The sequence below is a fragment of the Sinocyclocheilus anshuiensis genome, unplaced genomic scaffold (assembly GCF_001515605.1).
Source record: "Sinocyclocheilus anshuiensis isolate Anshui unplaced genomic scaffold, SAMN03320099.WGS_v1.1 scaffold1003, whole genome shotgun sequence".
NCBI classification, from domain to species: Eukaryota; Metazoa; Chordata; class Actinopteri; order Cypriniformes; family Cyprinidae; genus Sinocyclocheilus; species Sinocyclocheilus anshuiensis.
The window spans coordinates 288,792-306,057 of record NW_015542495.1 but is presented as its reverse complement, the minus strand read 5'-3'; the positions used below and the strand labels follow the sequence as shown (position 1 = coordinate 306,057).

Sequence of the window (17,266 nt, the reverse complement as noted above, 5' to 3'; positions counted from 1 at the left end):
AAGATGTAAAAACTAGAGGTCTGGTGGGTCTCAGGTGAGCTCAAGCCATGCAGCTGCAGGGGGCGGGGCTTCAGGCTAATCGATTATTCATGCTCCTCGATTACTTTTCCTGTGTGCGCGCGAGCTCAGCGATCAGCTCGTGCTGTCTTGATGTCAGCGCAAACATGGCGAGAGCGGTAGCCGATCAGGAGTTAGATAAGTGAAATAAAGCGATATATTCATGTTTTACTAGTTTGTAGATCATTGAAAACATATACCAGGAGACCGGAACGTGAAGTAAAGTGTTTCAGTCCTGTTTTACAGAGTTGAATCTCGTTTTAAAGGAAGTTTAGGATTTGTGCGGTATTTTAAGTGCAGGTAAGTTTCACTCCTGTCCGATCTATAACAGGGCAGCAGCAGCTAACCAAGGCCTCGGTTATTTCATTTATAAACTTGTGGAGGCATGAATTATTCAACTCTTAGTGGCAAGCATCAGTATTACTATTGTTCATACACGGTTGAGGATTTGAACAAACCGCTATTCCGCACTAACGTTACCAAACTTCTGTTGTAAACCGTCCCGCAGAGTTTGTGCTACGGACATGAAACACATGAAGTTTGCCTCAAATCGAGGCGCGCTATTATTTTACTAGCCATCGTTTTTACGACTTGCAATGAAAGAGACTCGAACCAAATCTAGGGGACATAATAAAATACAGACTTGCGGGTGGGCTCTTTTGGCTTGGGCAGAGCAGTAATAACTTGCATAGGAACACTATGTCAAGCACACAGCATCATGGCTGTGAGTTTGGCACGGGGTGCTCACATTTGCTTTAGAGTTTATTTTATTGTCTTATTTAAGTCTTATTTATTGTATTAAGAATTTATTGTATTATGAATGTATACACTGTATAATCATATACAAGTCTAATGTATTTCATTTATTTACCGGTATCAGCATAAATTCGTTTTATTTATATTTCAATTAAATTAATTTCACAGCTCTAATTTATTTAATAAACTTAAACGGGCTTACCTTTATAAAATATTTAAATGTGTGCATGCATTATTGTTTTTGAAAGGATGGTTCACCCAAAAATGAAAATTCTGTCATTAATTACTCACCCTCATGTCGTTCCAAACCCGTAAGACCTTCGTTCATCTTCAGAATACAAATTATGATATTTTTGATGTAATCTGAGAGCTTTCTGACCCTGCATAGACAGTAAAGCAACTGACACATTCAAGGCCCAGAAAGGTAGTAAGGACATTGTTAAAATAGTCCATGTGGCATCAGTAGTTCAACTGTAATGTTATGAAGCAACAAGAATACTTTTTTGTGTGCAAAGAAAACAAAAATAACGATTTTATTCAACAATTTCTTTTCCACGTTAGTCTTCAACGTGCATTCACAACAGCACCACGACACATGCGTGTGCATTCTTCTGCTTGCTTGCTTGTAAACAAGGAGCAATGCAACCCGGGTTTGGCTCTTGTGTCAGCTGCATCACATGTAGCCTATGCGTCGTGTGAAGCTTTGTTTTACTTTTTTTGTGGGGTGAAGGTTTGTTTTACTTTTTCAACTTTATATCTAAGTTTTATGTCTTAATTTACACTATAATAAAGTATTGAGACACAACTAGGCCAGTGGAGATTTTACATTTTACAAAACAATAAAACGTGCAGTATAAAGTTAAGTTCATACATTTAAATATATTTCAGATAAAGTATTTTTGTGGAGTAGTTAAAATATCCCTAATAGTCTGTGATGATACTGATGCATGTAAACAATTGCTGATCAGCCTTACAGTTGTTGGAATTAAACACTTTTCGATCAAAAACTGAATGTTTTAGTAAACCGTAACCTCAGGCATCTGCATGGTTTTATTTAAAGATCATATATTTTATTTACAGAACAGGACTGGACTGGAGTCATGACTGCAAGCACAGGTGACGGCGGGAGCTGTTTATCCATGAGTCTGTCTGCCCTAAAGAGACTCGACCCCTACATCAGCAGCATCGCAGACCTGGCCAGCCAAGTAGCACTTTACACCTTCAACAACACCACTAATGAATGGGTAAACCATGATATCAACAAAATTAATAACAGTTGATGGATAGGTAGATGATTGATTATTCTAAAAGATATTTTGACTTTTTAAATGTTAGCTTATTTTTATTTTAAGTTGAATATAAATATACAAATGCATTTGTGCTCTGTAGGAAAAGACAGATGTGGAGGGAACTCTGTTTGTCTATAACAGGTTTGTATGTTTTCTGATGTTTTCAACAGTGAAGCAACACACACATATGTCCTGAATCAGAACCCTAGAGATCTAACTCTGTTCTAAAGTGTAAAAAAAACTTGCATGATATTCCTCAGCCTTCTGATATAGCACTGTACACTTGACTGCACTAACACTGCAAAACACCTACTCACAGTTGTGTAGGTCCATCAGACTCATAAGCTTTTGTTTCCTACTCATGTTGTGAGTTCTAATGTCAGTTTTCTGTGCATCAGGCTTGCCTTCCCCAGGCACGGCTTCACCATCCTGAATCGTTTGAGCATGGACAACCTGACCGAACCCATCACTAAAGACTTAGATTTCCAGCTGCAGCATCCATTTCTCCTGTACAGGAACGCTCGCTGTAAGTCACTCTATTTGTGAAAAAACAACTCAAATGCATCAAAATAAAGAGCTCATACAGCTGTATAATATTGCACATAGATAAAAGTATGCAGATTTGGTTTGTTCAAGTTGTTTTTCATAAACGAAAATACATAATGTGACAAGATAAAAGTATCTGTGTTAGGAACATTGCAGATTTATACATTTTGCAGATGCTTCAAAAATGTTTTTATTTTGACCAATTCATGCATTCCCTGGGAATCGAACCTATGGCCTAGGTTTTGCTAGCGCCATGCTCTAATGCTTGAGCTACAGGAATGCTTACATGAGGATTTTGGGAGATGGACTCATCTAGTATTACTCTTTGTTTGGGGAAATTTAAAATCTCCATCTCATGCTTAGTTGAACAAGCAAGCCTTTGAAAGTAAAATTCACTGACCATGAGTGCAAATAGATGCACATGGATCTTTCTTTCGAATGGCTCAGATCACTCACACGTCCATGCACACGGCTGCACAGACACAAAAATTGGGCTGGATATGGATGGTGCATGTTGGCCAAATGTTTTGGACCCCATTTGGGTGTGTATTTGGCATTCAGTGTCAAACGGATTGCTTAAAACAGATGTTAATACCAGGTGTAAACAGCACAGGCAGTACAGGGTGAGCATCCATCCAAAAAGTGAAGAACTTAACAGCAGTAAAAGTGTGTCTGAATTGAGAGAGCTGTCAGACTGGCGTGTGTGTGTGTGTGTGAGAGAGAGATCAGAGATCCCTGGCAGGCGTGCCTGTGTGAGAGGCCCCAGAGCCACAGTGCCTTATATGGTGCAGAGGAGTATGTGTGTTTCTCTTCCAGTTTCCTGCCAGCATCACAGACCCGACCAGCCAATCCTGATTAAATAGCAAACCTCTCTCACACGCACGCATGCACAGGCTTCCAAGGAAATTAATGATAAAGAGACCTGCAAATAGAGTGCATGCGGAAAAGCCTTAAGTACTTCAGGCTGATTGAATGAATCATTGTAGATCTTGATGTTTCAGCCAGTCCAAAACTGATGTTTGAGCATTGCAGTGACAATGAAAATCTGTGCTACTGCTAACTGACTGATGGGAAAATCTATCCTGGGTGCTTCCAAATGTAAGTGAGAGTTTACTGGCCAACTATTTCACTTAATTATGTGCCACAGAGTGGATTTTTATTTCCGATCAAACTCGCCGCCTCGATTGTAGAATGTTGTGAGTGGTAGCCATAGAACTGCTCTGTGGTTGTAAAAATGTTCTAAATGGTTGTTAGTGTGTTGTTACTCATTCTGGGGTGTTTTAGGGAAGTTGGTTACTACGGTGGCCCAGTAGTGTACAACACAATGAAATTAGCAACACAATGAAATTAGCACAACACAACAGAAACAAGCTGCAAACACAACAAAATTAGCACAACATAATGGAAAACAGCAACACAACGGAAACAAGCAACAAGACAACAAAATTAGCACAACACAACGGAATTAGTCCTATGCATTGTGTTGTGGAGATTTCGTTGTGTTGTGGACTACTGGGCCACCATAGTTTACACTCAAAAGAGCCCACCAATAAGTCTCAATTATATAGAATTCATCAGGGATGATGTCTTTTTGTAGGCCAACCAATAATTTAGCATCACACTGTTTCCCTAAAAAAAGCCAATTGGATTTTTCCATTGACTCTTAGATTATTGCAGATAAAAATAAACTCTGTGAGCAATAAATGCTTATGATTCTTATCAAGTAGAAGAAGAACATTATCAAGATAACATTCACAAATGAACACAACATTCGTGAATTTTGAAATCTAAATACAATCGCCAGAAGAAAAAAAAACAAACTAAATTTAGGCTATAAACTAACTACACCATGGTGGCATGATTTCAAAGTCACCGACATTAAGCTTCCGACAGCTCTTTCTATCTTTGAGTTTGAGGTAGAATAGTTTGCAAGATAGTGAGTATAATCACAGTGAAGTTGTAAAATTGGACTAGTTAGCAGATAAGATTTACTGTTTTTGATATCGATACGGTGTAATGTCCCCATCAGCCTTCATTTTCAGGACACTTAAAAGCTTAAATCACAAGTAGGGGATTACTTCTGTACTTGCTATAGAATACAATGCAAAAATGTCTTGAGACCTTATTTTAGGCATTTGACCAAATCCCATTAAAAATACCCACTGATATTGGAAAGTGCGTTGCCAGGTTTTGGACTCATTCCTGCAGGACTCTATTCTGGTTTCTAGATATGGCCCCTGTCCCTGGTTCAATGTCAATCTAAGGAATATTTTCCTGTTATATTATCCACCAGATGAAAACAAAATCTGGTGACTTAATAGTACAGCACTCCTCAATAGACCACACAATTTGAGGTACTGTTCATGTCTGTAGCACAAATAGTGCAGTGCAAGAGTTACTTTGTTAATAGTTGAATACTTGGTAAGGGCAATAATAATGCCTTTACAAACACTATTAATAAGGTTTCAGACAATGGGAAGTAAGACCTACACTGTCCATGTTAAACACATCACTCTTCCTCATGTGCAGAGGGTGCTGGATTCCGTCAGCTCCTCTCTTCAACAAACGCAGTGTTGTGATTGTGATTTGTGACTGTGTAGCTGGAGACTTTCAGCAGGACTCTTGCGTATACAAAGCTCTTACCTCCTGGCCGCACGAACATGTAGCCCAGCTCTCTCTCCGACACCAGCTTCCCTTTGAACCGCACCTCCACTTCCTCCTCCAGTCGCTCGTGCTTCAGCCTGCTCCGACTGAACAGCCCCCGCAGCATCTTTTTTCTCTTACTGAGATTTGAATCCTCGGCAGATTGAAGCTTTGGTCTGTTTGAAGTCGGTCAGAAGTTCGCCGTCTCTTCACTGCGCTTATGGATTCCACTCCATTCAGTAAAACATGCAGCGAATGCTTCTGCACTCTGTCTGACACGAGCGAGGGTGTGTGGTTCGGGTCTCTGTTTTTCTTTTCTCTTTGTTGTGTTTTGCTAAGTTCAACTTCAAGAGCGCTCGCAGTGTCCTCTCATCCCTCTCTATCCTTGTTCTCCTCCCCCTGCTTGCTCTCTCTCAGAGTTGTGTTTCTCGGTTCCCAGGCAGTATTTTGTTTGGGGTTTTTCCCTAGGCGCTGACCCGCGTGGTGCTCTCTACTCTGAGAATGAACGGTTGTGGATACAGCACCAGCCCTCTCTCTCTCTCTCTCTCTCTCTCTCTCTCTCTTTTCGTTTACTCGCTCTTGGTTTTGTTATCTCTCTGCTACTTCTGGAGGTGAATGGAACAGGTCCTGATTCAGCTGTCAGCACCAGGCTCTAAGTTTAGTTCATGAGGGCTCATGAGGAACCACAGTCTGAACTTATCACTGAAATCTCTATTAATTGTTCCTAATACGGTTGCTCTTTAAAATGACCAGTGACTGTTGCTACAAGCATCTGAAGACTTCATCTTGGTCTTTAAAGATATTTTGGTGTCCTGGCACAGCAGTTGGCTCCAGTTCTGCTTGGGCACTTGGGAGTTTGGGAAAGGAATCTCTGCTTGAGTGGACTGTATGTATGTATGATGGCACTGTAAGTGCATGTATGCTGTCAGTTTCGGTGGTTCTTTTCCACTGCTAATTCTGATGCTGTGTTAAGCTGCGTTCACACTAGCAGTGAATTTTGTCGCTGCATGTCGCCAGGGGCTGACAATGAGGTCGCTAGTGGGCGTTCTCACATTGACAGCGAATCAGTTTTCTTGCTGCTAAATTCAAACATTTTGGAGGCAAAAGACTAAATATAATATAAATATGAATTTAATCTGTAAATAAAAACAAATGAATGATGACGGCAAGGATCAGCCTCTCCTCCATCTTTCCGTCACTGCTGAGCTGAGAGGAGAACGATCACATGAGCTCTGTCTTCTTTTCTATTGGCTGTCGCTCCCGAAAGTCGCTCTTCATTTGCATAAAGTTGAAGGAGTCTGAACTTTGTCACGTCGCTGGACATGCCCCATCTGTCGCCAACAGTCGCTGTCACTCGTGTCGCCGGAAATCGCGAGCTTTCCATTGAAATGAATGGGATCGTGTCACTTTGTCGTTGCGTGCCGCTTGTAGTATGAACGGGGCTTTATAGGGCTGGGCGATATGGCCTAAAATCAAAACCTCGATTAATTGAACACTTTACCTCGATTACGATTATTAAAGGACATTTTTTTATTTTATTTTTTTGCCTGTATCTTGCTTTCTCATAGGCTGTAGGTTAGGGCTGGGCAATATGACCTAAAATCAAAACCTTGATTAATTGAACACTTACCTCGATTACAATTATTGTATGATTATTATTTTATTTTTATTTTTTTGCCCTCATAGTTCATTAAAGGTTTGTACCGTAAATATACTCAACTAAGGTGGGATTTTTTTTTCTAATGAAAGAGTGCATATCTTATTTTTGTGATTTTAAAGTAATTGAAGGAAACAAACTATTTATGGTTATTTGCTGAATATTTTGAACAGAGACCATGAGACGCAACGCTCAGGAATGGTTTTAAAAAAATAAAGTGCAGCGCAGAATGCCTACTCCTACGTGTTGCCGTCAAATACAAAAGTTCCCATGCCAACCTGCTACTCTAAACAAAAGTTTGCAACTCTTGCCCTGCCTCCGGGGTCTTCTGATTGGTCCACGGAAGTTACGGGACTTCTACACACACCTGAGGTCGGCTTCTGTGTGATTCTTAATCATATTTCATTACGAACTTCTCTGTAGACACAACATCCTTGTTTTGATGGGTTGTGATATATGGGGCAAATTCCAAACTGCTTTTTTGCGCCCTCGAAAGGCACTTCGGGAAGGGGACGCCATTTGTAGGGACGTTCCAAATGAAAGTGAACAACTGAATCCCTTCACGAAGGGCCCTTCCAGAAGTCTGTTAGCGAAGGGAACATGCGATGGTCACTTAACGGAAGTAATTTCCGTTTGTGATCATGTGATCTTCGGTTCGTAGATCTTGCAATGCTTTTTAAAGCAAAGTTGGTTTTGATTTCAACTTCACATACAAACGTAAATAGAATAGGCTAATTAAATTAGTCTATTTTAATGCAAGACAAAATATTTTTCATCAGTGATAGAAATATTATTTAAGATGGTAGTGTAAGCAAGTTTAGTTTTAAAAAGTTTAATAGTAAATAAGACACAATTAGACAATATTTGAATAAAATAATAATAATAAGAAATATTTATTTTCAACAACTGATGGAGTGCTGAATGCTGCACACAGCGTTGTCAAGGTAACATTTGGTCAGTCATTCCCTTCGCCAAGGGAGTTCCAAACGCTTATACGAGACAGTAATGCCCTACACCCTTCAAAGAACACACTTCAAGGGCTTTGCCCTTCGAAGGGAGTAGGGCATAGAGATGCTCACTTCCGTTTGGAATTTGCCCATTGATGAGCGGCATTGTGTGTAAAAGTTTTAAGTTCTTTTAGCGCGCCACTCACCTGCGAGATGCTGCAAAAGACGCGAGCGCAATACATGTCCGTACAGAGCCGACTACACACGCGGTAGTATGTTTTTAAGGGTGAAGTATTAATAGAATTAAAAAACCGAAATAACCGACATGGGAAAAAATAGGTCGGTTATGGGTTCTGAATTTCGGTTTCGATTTCTTTTCGATTAATCGTCCAGCCCTACTACTGTGTTATGATCTTCATTGGTTTTGATTGAATCTTTGATTTATATTAATGTGTACTGTATATATGTTTTTTGGCAGTGTCCATCTATGGCATCTGGTTCTACGATAAAGAAGACTGTCAGCGTATAGCGGAGCTCATGAAGAAGTGAGTTTTTCTCCTCCATCTGCAACTAACACTACTTTTAATTCTGGTTCTGATTCTAATTTAATTTAATGATTCCAGTTCCTTAATTCCCTTGATGGTCTAGTACTTCTACGAGGAGTCAAAACATATTTAACACATTTTAATGTTTTTTTTTTCTCTAAAATGTGATTAATAATTAAAAATTACACAATAAATTTGAAATTGATTCATTACAAGAGTCTACTCATAAGATTTATTAATTCCTGAATCAGGCTACACTGGTCACCAGTGAGAACAATGCAATAGAAAAATGTTGCCTTTTGTATGACTTAGTGTAGAGAGATGTCCAATCCCAGGTGCAACTGCAGAGGTTAGCTACAACACACATGCCTAGAAGTTCCTAGTTATACGATTAGCTGGTTCAAGTGTCTTTAATTAGGGCAGGAGGATGGAAGGTGGCTCTCCAGGAACAGGACTGGACACCCCTGATTTAGCAGTACCCAATCTTTTTATCTTGTCACAACGAGTTCCAACATCAAGCTTACAATTTGTCTTTATTTTCTTCTTATTGAGGAAGAGGAATCACTTTTCAGTATTTTATTACTTTGTTCCATATGGCAGATATTCAAAAGCAGTTAACGAAACCACAACGTCACTACAATCTTTTGGTTTCCGTTTAGAAAAAAAAAAAAAGTTTTCCAACCCTAGCTCTGACTTTCTTACAAACACACACTCACTCTTTCTTTATGCTTGTCAGTTTGACAGGGCAAGAACAGCAGTTACAGCCGCAAATGGCAATTAGCTCTGTCTCTCCGCGATCTGCAGAGCAGGGTGTAGATATAATGCAGATGCTCACTAAAGCACAAGATGACTATGACAAGGTAACACACGTCTTAATGTCTTCTTTTTGTCTTGCACAAGTATTAAGGTGCGTTATATACACTAGATGTCACCAGTGCACAGTGCATTTCTCCTACTTGTGTTTTCTTCCTTTCTTTTTAGGGAAAACTCAGTGAGCCGAAAGAAATTGGCAGTGGAGGTGTCATCTATGGAAACCCCCATCTGATCAAACCCATTCCCCTCAAACCAGCACAGGAAACACACATTCAGGGACAAATGCAGCAGGTGTGAATACTCAGCATGTTTGTGACAGAGCAGACATAACATAAATGTAATATTTAAATATAAAAATAAACTTTTACTCTTTCTCAGAATACAGAGATGGACACAAAGTACCTCTCGGTTGTCACTTTGTTCGGTGCTCAGTCAAAACCAGACTCTGTCTCGCCACAACCCACCTCAACTGTCAGTAGGGTGGGTCCAGCGCGGCCTGCGGTGGCCCGTTCGCTGTCATATGATGACCCTTCTCCGGCAGGTGGCGCTGTGGTGTCCAACACCCCCATGCAGCACTGCCCAGCCATCCACAAGCTCATGTCTGGTTCACTGCTGCAGCCTCTGTCTGAATCCCCAGAGAGCTGCCTGTGTGAAAACGGGGCAGTCCAGAACCAGCCTGACCCAATACAAAAACTGCTAATGAACCCTCTTCCTGTGGCAGGGACTCCAGGGATGCCTTCCTTACAGTTAAATCAGGGAGAAAGTGGGGTGGGGCCCCAAATCCACTCTAAGGCTAAAGCCTCAGGGCCAGTCCCAGCTCAACACTTGCTCTATGTCCCAAATAAAGCACCCCCTGCTGGAGTGGCAGGGAACGTGGTGTCGCCACATGAGCTTCTGCAGAGGCTCACATTGGTGCAGCAGGAGCAAGAGCTCCACCCTCGTCAGGAGCTTCTACAGCCCAGTCTGACCACCAGCAGCTCCAGTCTCAGCAAAATTAATTCTACACAGGTAAAATAAATCTTTCTCAGTTATTCTGATCAGTTGCCTTTATGTTCCTCTCCAGTGTTGGGCAGTAACGCATTACTTAGTAACGAGTTACTGTAATTTGATTACTTTTTTAGTAACGGAGTAATTTAACGCGTTATAATTTTCAAAATAGTAATTAGAGTATAGTTACAAGCCGAGGTCTCTATACGTTACTGCCGCTTTACATTGCTGACAGAATGTAGTGTTTTATAATCTAGAGATTGTAAAAAGGATGTAGCACTGCCGCATTACATTGCTGACAGAATGCAGTGTTTTATAATCTAGAGATTGTAAAAAGGATGTAGCACACGCACTGTTGAGTCAAGTGCCAGTGGATTACGGACCTGCTCTCCCGCGAGACCCGACGCAACAGAGCGTGGTACGGGACAAGATGGGCGAGTGCTGGTGCACGCAGGTAGACACTCGTGTGTGTGTGCGGGATGCGGGAGAAGGATTCACGGTACTCCCGCAAAATAGAAATATAAACATAAAATATCTAAAACAAAGAATCCTCTCATTATAACACACGAATTGTAGACATTATGAAAGATTCATTATGCATATATTTATTGTGTTATAACAGATTTGTGAGATTGCAATGAACTGAAATGCCTTTTAGAGATTATAAATGCAGCACTCTTTGCTGGCATTCTGCCATGCCAAACCATGCACGCAGCAGCCACTTGCTTTAGCTAAAAATAACAGTGTTCTGTGAATGTTGATGCTTTAATAACAAATATTTATCGGGAGTGTGTATGCTGGGATTTCATGGGGGAAAAAGTAACGTAACTAGTAATGTAACTAATTACTAATTACTTTTGAAATAAGGTAATCGGAACTGTAACGTGATTACTTTTAAAAGGAGTAATCAGTAATTTGATTACATTTTCAGAGTAGCTTGCCCAACACTGTTCCTCTCAGATAAGTGGTAAGACATCCTACAGCTGTATGTATAACCTGTGATTTAATGTGTGGGTGCAGGTGAGCTCACCTCAGCGTATCCCAGCGACTGTAGCCCCCACCCTGCTTCTGTCACCCAGCGTGTTCACCCAGACTAAAACCACAAGAGCAGAACCAGTTGAAATCAGAGCACTTAGCAAGACTCAGCTACAGGCCACACTGCTCCACCTCATCAAGGTCAGAACCAAACACATGCCCATCTGTATTATTCCAATATTGATCATATAATTTAGAGATGCACCAATATTTTGATATTTTGACCATCAAGATTTTTGTTGGCATAAAACAGCATTTTAGGTTTTCAACCAAAAGAGAAAACGGGCAAGAAGAAATATAGTTTTAACACATAATTTAATTAATTTTTTTATATATACATACACACACACACACACACACACACACACACACACTATTGTTCAAAGCTTGGGGTTTTGAAAAAAGTCTCTTATTCTCACCAAGGCTGCATTTATTCAATAAAAAATATAGTGGAAATAGTAATACTGTAAAATATGATTGCAATTTTAAATAACCGTTTTCTATTTTAAAATGTTTTAAAGGGGTCTTATGATGCGATTTCAATTTTTCCTTTCTCTTTGGAGTGTTACAAGCTCTAGGTGCATAAAGAAGATCTGTAAAGTTGCAAAGACTAAAGTGCCGACCAAATGTTCACGCAAAGAAAGAAGGCGTAACTTTTATTCTCGCTGTAGTATTGTTGCTGCCGCCGCGGAGACATCATGTACACCTTCTACAGAGGCACCATCGAGAGCATTCTGACGAGCTGCATCACTGTGTGGTATGGTGCCTGCAACGCATCCTGCCGCAAGACACTTCAGTGCATAGTGAGAGCAGCTGAGAAGATCGTTGGTGCCTCTCCCCTCCCTCCAGGGGGTCGTCACATGTGGTTGCCGCAAGCCTGCCGGCCGCTCCTTCACCGAATCCGCCGGCCGTGCCATTTTCAAGCTCACCAGCCTCCTCTCACTCAGCCCGCCAGCCGTTCCTCACTGACGATTCAAACGCGAGTTTTGAGCAGTGTAGAGTAGCATTTGTAGTTTGTCATTTCTCTGATCACAAATGCAGACATGGTTTTATGTTTACGCGGCGCAATGCAATGCATAAAAAGACAGTGTAAGTCATTATAATCCGTAATTATGTCCCCACTGGATGCAACAAATGCCTCGTTTATAATGGGTTTTAATGTTTTTGTCTCGTCGCTCCGGCCGGGACACGGCATCACAATATGGTAAGGGGCATAACATTTCCGTCACACGCTTGAGGTATTCGGCCAATCACAACGCACTGGATCGCTTTTCAGATCGATGAGCTTTGTAAAAATCGGCGCGTTTCAGAAAGGCGGGGCATAGAGGAGAAACAATAATGTACAGTATGTGGAAAATAAGGTGTTTTTTAACCTTAAACCGCATAAACACATTTCATTACACCAAATACACAAAATAATGTTCTTTTTAGCAACATTATATGACCCCTTTAAAATGTAATGTGTTCCAGTGACGGCAAAGCAGAATTATTACTCCAGTCTTCAGTCTCACATGAGCCTTCAGAAATCTGATTTGGTGCTAAAGAAAACATCTCTTATTATCAATGTTAAAAACAGTTGTGGAAACTGATTCTTTGTTTTTTCAGGATTCTGTGATGAATAGAAAGATCAAAAGTTTTTCTTTGAAATAGAAAGACATTTCTTTTGTAACATTATAAATGTCTTGATTGATGCATTATTGATGAAAAATATTAATTTCTTTAAAAAAACATTGACCACAAGCTTTGAATGGTAGTGTATATAGTCTGTTTGACTGTGTACCTCTAATGGGTTGTTTCTCTCTTTCTGTGATTCAGAATGATGCCTCATTCCTGGACACCATCTATGAAGCATATGTCTCCCGTCTCGCTACAGACTCCAGCTCAAAACCTTTCTGAAGCACGTGTACACGTACATGCAGCTGTCATGCTCTGAGCCCATATTGGCATCCCATCTCAGGACTACCTTACTATTCTGAATGTAGCATCCAAGAAGCTGAGCACCTCAGCACCAGATTCACAACGGGAAAACCAGTTTGATTGCAAATTGTATGATCTTCATACAGTAAATTGAATGATCTGAATGTCATATCAGCTTTGAATTTGCCACTTGTACACAAGGGGCAATCTTAAGTATTTTAGAATTTTCTGAAAGAAGAATTTTATAGATTTTACGTTTATCTTTTAGACAACAGGGCAAGAAATGTGCTGTATGTTAAAATCTGAGTGGAAAGACATTCTTCTTTTTGTGAAGGGATTTTTATCCTTGCATATTGAAACAGACCCACAAAAGAAAGATAGAGAAAACAGGACCCTAGCCTCAAATATAATAGAAATAACATGATAAACGACAAGATAAGGCAAACATGTCTTGTCTTGATTTCTAGCATCTTCATATCTCAGCTGACACATGCAGAAACTGCCTTCATCCCTTTACAAGCCAGCAGAAATTGTTTATTAATTTTAGTCACACTTTAAAATGAACATTTATTGTTTAAATATGCAAACAAAAGTGTACATATACTATATATTCTATTTTTCTATGGTTCTTATATCAACATGATGGAATATTTTTCGGTTCAGTTTTGTTTGGTTTTTTTAAGAAAAAAAAAGACAATGCCATCAGTATTTCCCAAGTAGCTTGTCAAACTGAAAACAAGCTGACAATTTAATTTTCTTCCATTTGTTTTTCTTATTAAAATAATACCCCAACACCCCATACAGAGTATGTTCTGGTTTTCTAGTTGATAATACTAATGTATGAATTATCAAAATTAAACATGCTACACATGGATCTGTTATGGTTGAAGCCTGTTTGAACGGTTTCAGAATACCTTTCAAAAGTTTGGGGTCAGGAATTACTTTATTTTAGTTTTTTTTTTTTTTTTTTTTTAAAGAAACTACTACTTTTATTAATCAAAGATTGCATTAAATTGATCAAAATCAGCAATAACGACATTTAAAAATGTTTTCAAGTTTTGAACTTTCTATTCATCAAATGGTCCTGGAAAAAAAAGTCTCCACAAAAAATATTAAGCAGCATAACTTTAAACTGTAATATTATCTGACAAAATTGTTTTTACTGTAGTTTAAATTAATGCAAATACTACAAATTAATGCATATGCAAGAGACTTGATTTAAAATGTAAAAAAATCTTACTAACCTCAAACTTTTTAACAGTAGTGTAACCTGCATGCTGACAGGTTTGTCTAACCATAAGAGCACATTGGACTTTTACACTCTTAAAAATAAAGGTGCTTCACGATGCCATAGAAGAACCTTTTTGTCTAAATGGTTCCATAAAGAACCTTTAACATCTGAAGAACCTTTCTGTTTCACAAAAGGTTCTTTGTGGCGAAAGAAGGTTCTTCAGATTATAAAAAGGTAAGAAAGAGATGGTTCTTTAAAGAACCTCTGACTGAATGGTTCTTTGTGGAACCAAAAATGGTTCTTCTATGGCATCGCTTGAAGAACCTTTTGAAGCACCTTTATTTTTAAGAGTGTAGTTAGCTTAGAAACCAATAAAATCTATAGCAGTTTCAATAGAGTGTAAATCTTTCTAGTTTTGGACAGCTTATACATATCAACTAGCTAATGATACTTGCTTATAAATATACTGTCTTGTACAGTTCTCCATTAAATCTCAGTTTTGTTTTGCTTTATTGTCAACATTTGTACACTTATAAGTATAATTGTTTAAATATCTTTAATTCCAAGAGTTGTTACCTGACATACAAATGAAAATCATTATCCAGTAATTACCAACGACTGCAAAAATCATTGTATTTGATTGGTCAAATGCTGTGGGGACCCTGTTAATGAGAGATCCTGCAGGCGTACAGTATCCAGTTAATAACTGATTGTGTGGATTTATGAGCAAGCAGCTATCATAAACATTAGTGCTGATGAACTCATAATCAATCTCAAATAAGAGCTTTAATCTAAATAAGCATGGCAGCAGCCGGAGTGTTGCCAGGAGTGCACGTGCTACAGTTACAGTGTGTGTGAAAGATGCTAAGCATACCCTTCCTGCTTGACTGGGTGTGCTGGGTTCAGCTGATTTCCATGCTTTATTCCACTCACACACTGTCACATTATAACCCAACAGTTTGAATACAAAAACAAGGGAGGATCACATGCATGTGTGTTTCCTGTCAAGTATTTTTGTTTTTATTGCAGCATTTAAGTTGGACATCAGTAGAGTTTAGTTTTGTGACATTTAGATAATGGAGTTCTACGCCAAGACTTAATAACTCTAATACACAAACAAAACTATCAAAAATAATTCACAAGAGTCCAAGCCAGATGCCTGGTTAAGACACAGTGTAAGTATTTATAAATAAATATGCTGAAATTAGCAGGTTTTCTTCTATATGCAGGCTTTTAATAGAAATTTGTAATATTATTGTGAAGTATTATTACAATTTAAAATGTCTTTTTTAGCGTATTTTAAAAGAGTTGCTGCTTAATATTTTTGTAAAAACGGATTCTTTGATCAATTAAAAAGTTCAAAAGAACAGTATTTTATAGAAATCTTTTGTGACATTGCAATTGTCTTTATTGACACTTTTGATCATTTTAAAGCATCCTTGTTGAAAAAAGTCTTCATTTATATTCATAATTATATAAATTTCAATTCTTAAAAAACATTCTCAAAAGAAATATTCTGCAATAAGCTTAAAATCATCCTCTCCTGCAGTATAAAATGTGTCATTCTGTAATCACCGTCACTGTGTCAGCCTTCATTGTCACAAGACAAATCCTCCGCTCACATCTGCAAGCACAAACACACACTCAGTGCAGGTGTGTATCTGTCTGGAGGATGGAAGCTGTTATTTACACTAACTGGGTCAGTGGGGAAAATCTAGAGCATGACATCTGGACACTGACACTCACAATCTAGCGTGTACGTGTTTTAATAGTGCTTAAAATAAAGCAGGATGATGTAGTTCAGTGATGTTATTAATTAAAATCATACTGCTATTATTACAGTCAAATAAGATTTTACTGGAGTATAGATTTAGTTTTGAAGAAAATAAGTAAAAGCCCATTTTATTTCACAAAAAGAAGATAGTTTAAAATGGTCAAACAAAAGATATGGTTTTAAATGAGGAAAAAAAGATTTGGACACTTTCTACAGTAGATGTCAAACATTAGTGTAATTTCATGATTAATGTGATGATCCACACTTGTGTGAACGCTTGTGCATACACTTAATTTTTTTTAACAAAATGCTTTATTTAGCAAGGATGCATTAGACTGTTCAAAAATGACAGTAAAGATTTATAATATTTCAAAAGATTTCTTTTGCAAAAAATTATTTAAATGTATTCATCAAAGAATACTGAAAAAAATATCACCGTTTCCATAAAATTATCAAGCAGCACAACTGTTTTAACATTGATAAATCAGTATAGACTAGAGTATAGACTGCTGAAAATCAACTTTGCCATCACTGGAATAAATTAAATTAAATTTTAAAATATATTCAAATATAAAACAGTTATTTTAAATTGTAATAATTTTAAAATATTAGTGTTTTACTAATAAATAAACAAAAAACCTGCCCCCAAAGTTTTGGTAGTGTACATCACCTAAAAATCAGTCTGGGACCAGTTGTTTAAATTAAATTTAAGATGAGTAAATATCATTTGTGCACAGATTCCACTTGTGCATTGACATTCATATTTGGACACTTGTGTCCAAATAAACTCTATGTGTTTGAGAAAGTTGCAAGGTTTAGTTTCCTTTTTTCTGACCGGACAGACTGTCTCCAGAAACACTATTACAGAAGCCCTCCTCTCGCTCACCCTTTTCTCTTTCACTTTATCTTTCTATTCCAATACATCTGCCCCTCACCCACCCTACATCTTCTACGTCTCTCGCTCTCTGTCTCTCTCCCCCACTGTGGGAGTGAAGTGTAATCCATGTGGATTATCATAGTGGGGAGGGCAAACTGAGTGTGTGAGCGTATCTGCTTCTGTTTCACTTCC

The 17,266-nt window shown here is 38.6% G+C and overlaps 2 protein-coding genes across 2 annotated transcripts in view; one reads left to right on the top strand and one right to left on the bottom strand.

The window, feature by feature from the left end:
* LOC107694143 (voltage-dependent L-type calcium channel subunit alpha-1C-like) overlaps nt 1-636 on the bottom strand; it is a 132,931-nt gene extending 132,295 nt beyond the window's left edge. Inside the window, 1 exon segment of the mRNA XM_016493748.1 lies at nt 630-636. Coding sequence (XP_016349234.1) covers nt 630-636 — 7 coding nt within the window.
* Nucleotides 76-13,574, top strand: LOC107694173 (mRNA-decapping enzyme 1B-like). Its single transcript, XM_016493792.1, has 10 exons — nt 76-357; nt 1,894-2,057; nt 2,203-2,243; nt 2,501-2,628; nt 8,374-8,440; nt 9,177-9,300; nt 9,422-9,544; nt 9,632-10,261; nt 11,261-11,416; nt 13,091-13,574. The coding sequence occupies exons 2-10, from the start codon at nt 1,914-1,916 to the stop codon at nt 13,169-13,171; spliced, it is 1,494 nt and encodes a 497-aa protein (XP_016349278.1). The 5' UTR covers nt 76-357; nt 1,894-1,913; the 3' UTR covers nt 13,172-13,574.
* The last annotated feature ends 3,692 nt before the right edge of the window (nt 13,575-17,266 follow it).

Coding starts and splice junctions, on each gene's coding strand:
- LOC107694173 (XM_016493792.1), top strand. CDS start 1,914: ATGACTGCAAGCACAGGTGACGGCGGGAGCTGTTTATCCATGAGTCTG. Junction 2,244..2,500: donor ACTCTGTTTGTCTATAACAG/GTTTGTATGTTT, acceptor TCTGTGCATCAG/GCTTGCCTTCCCCAGGCACG. Junction 2,629..8,373: donor CCTGTACAGGAACGCTCGCT/GTAAGTCACTCT, acceptor GTTTTTTGGCAG/TGTCCATCTATGGCATCTGG.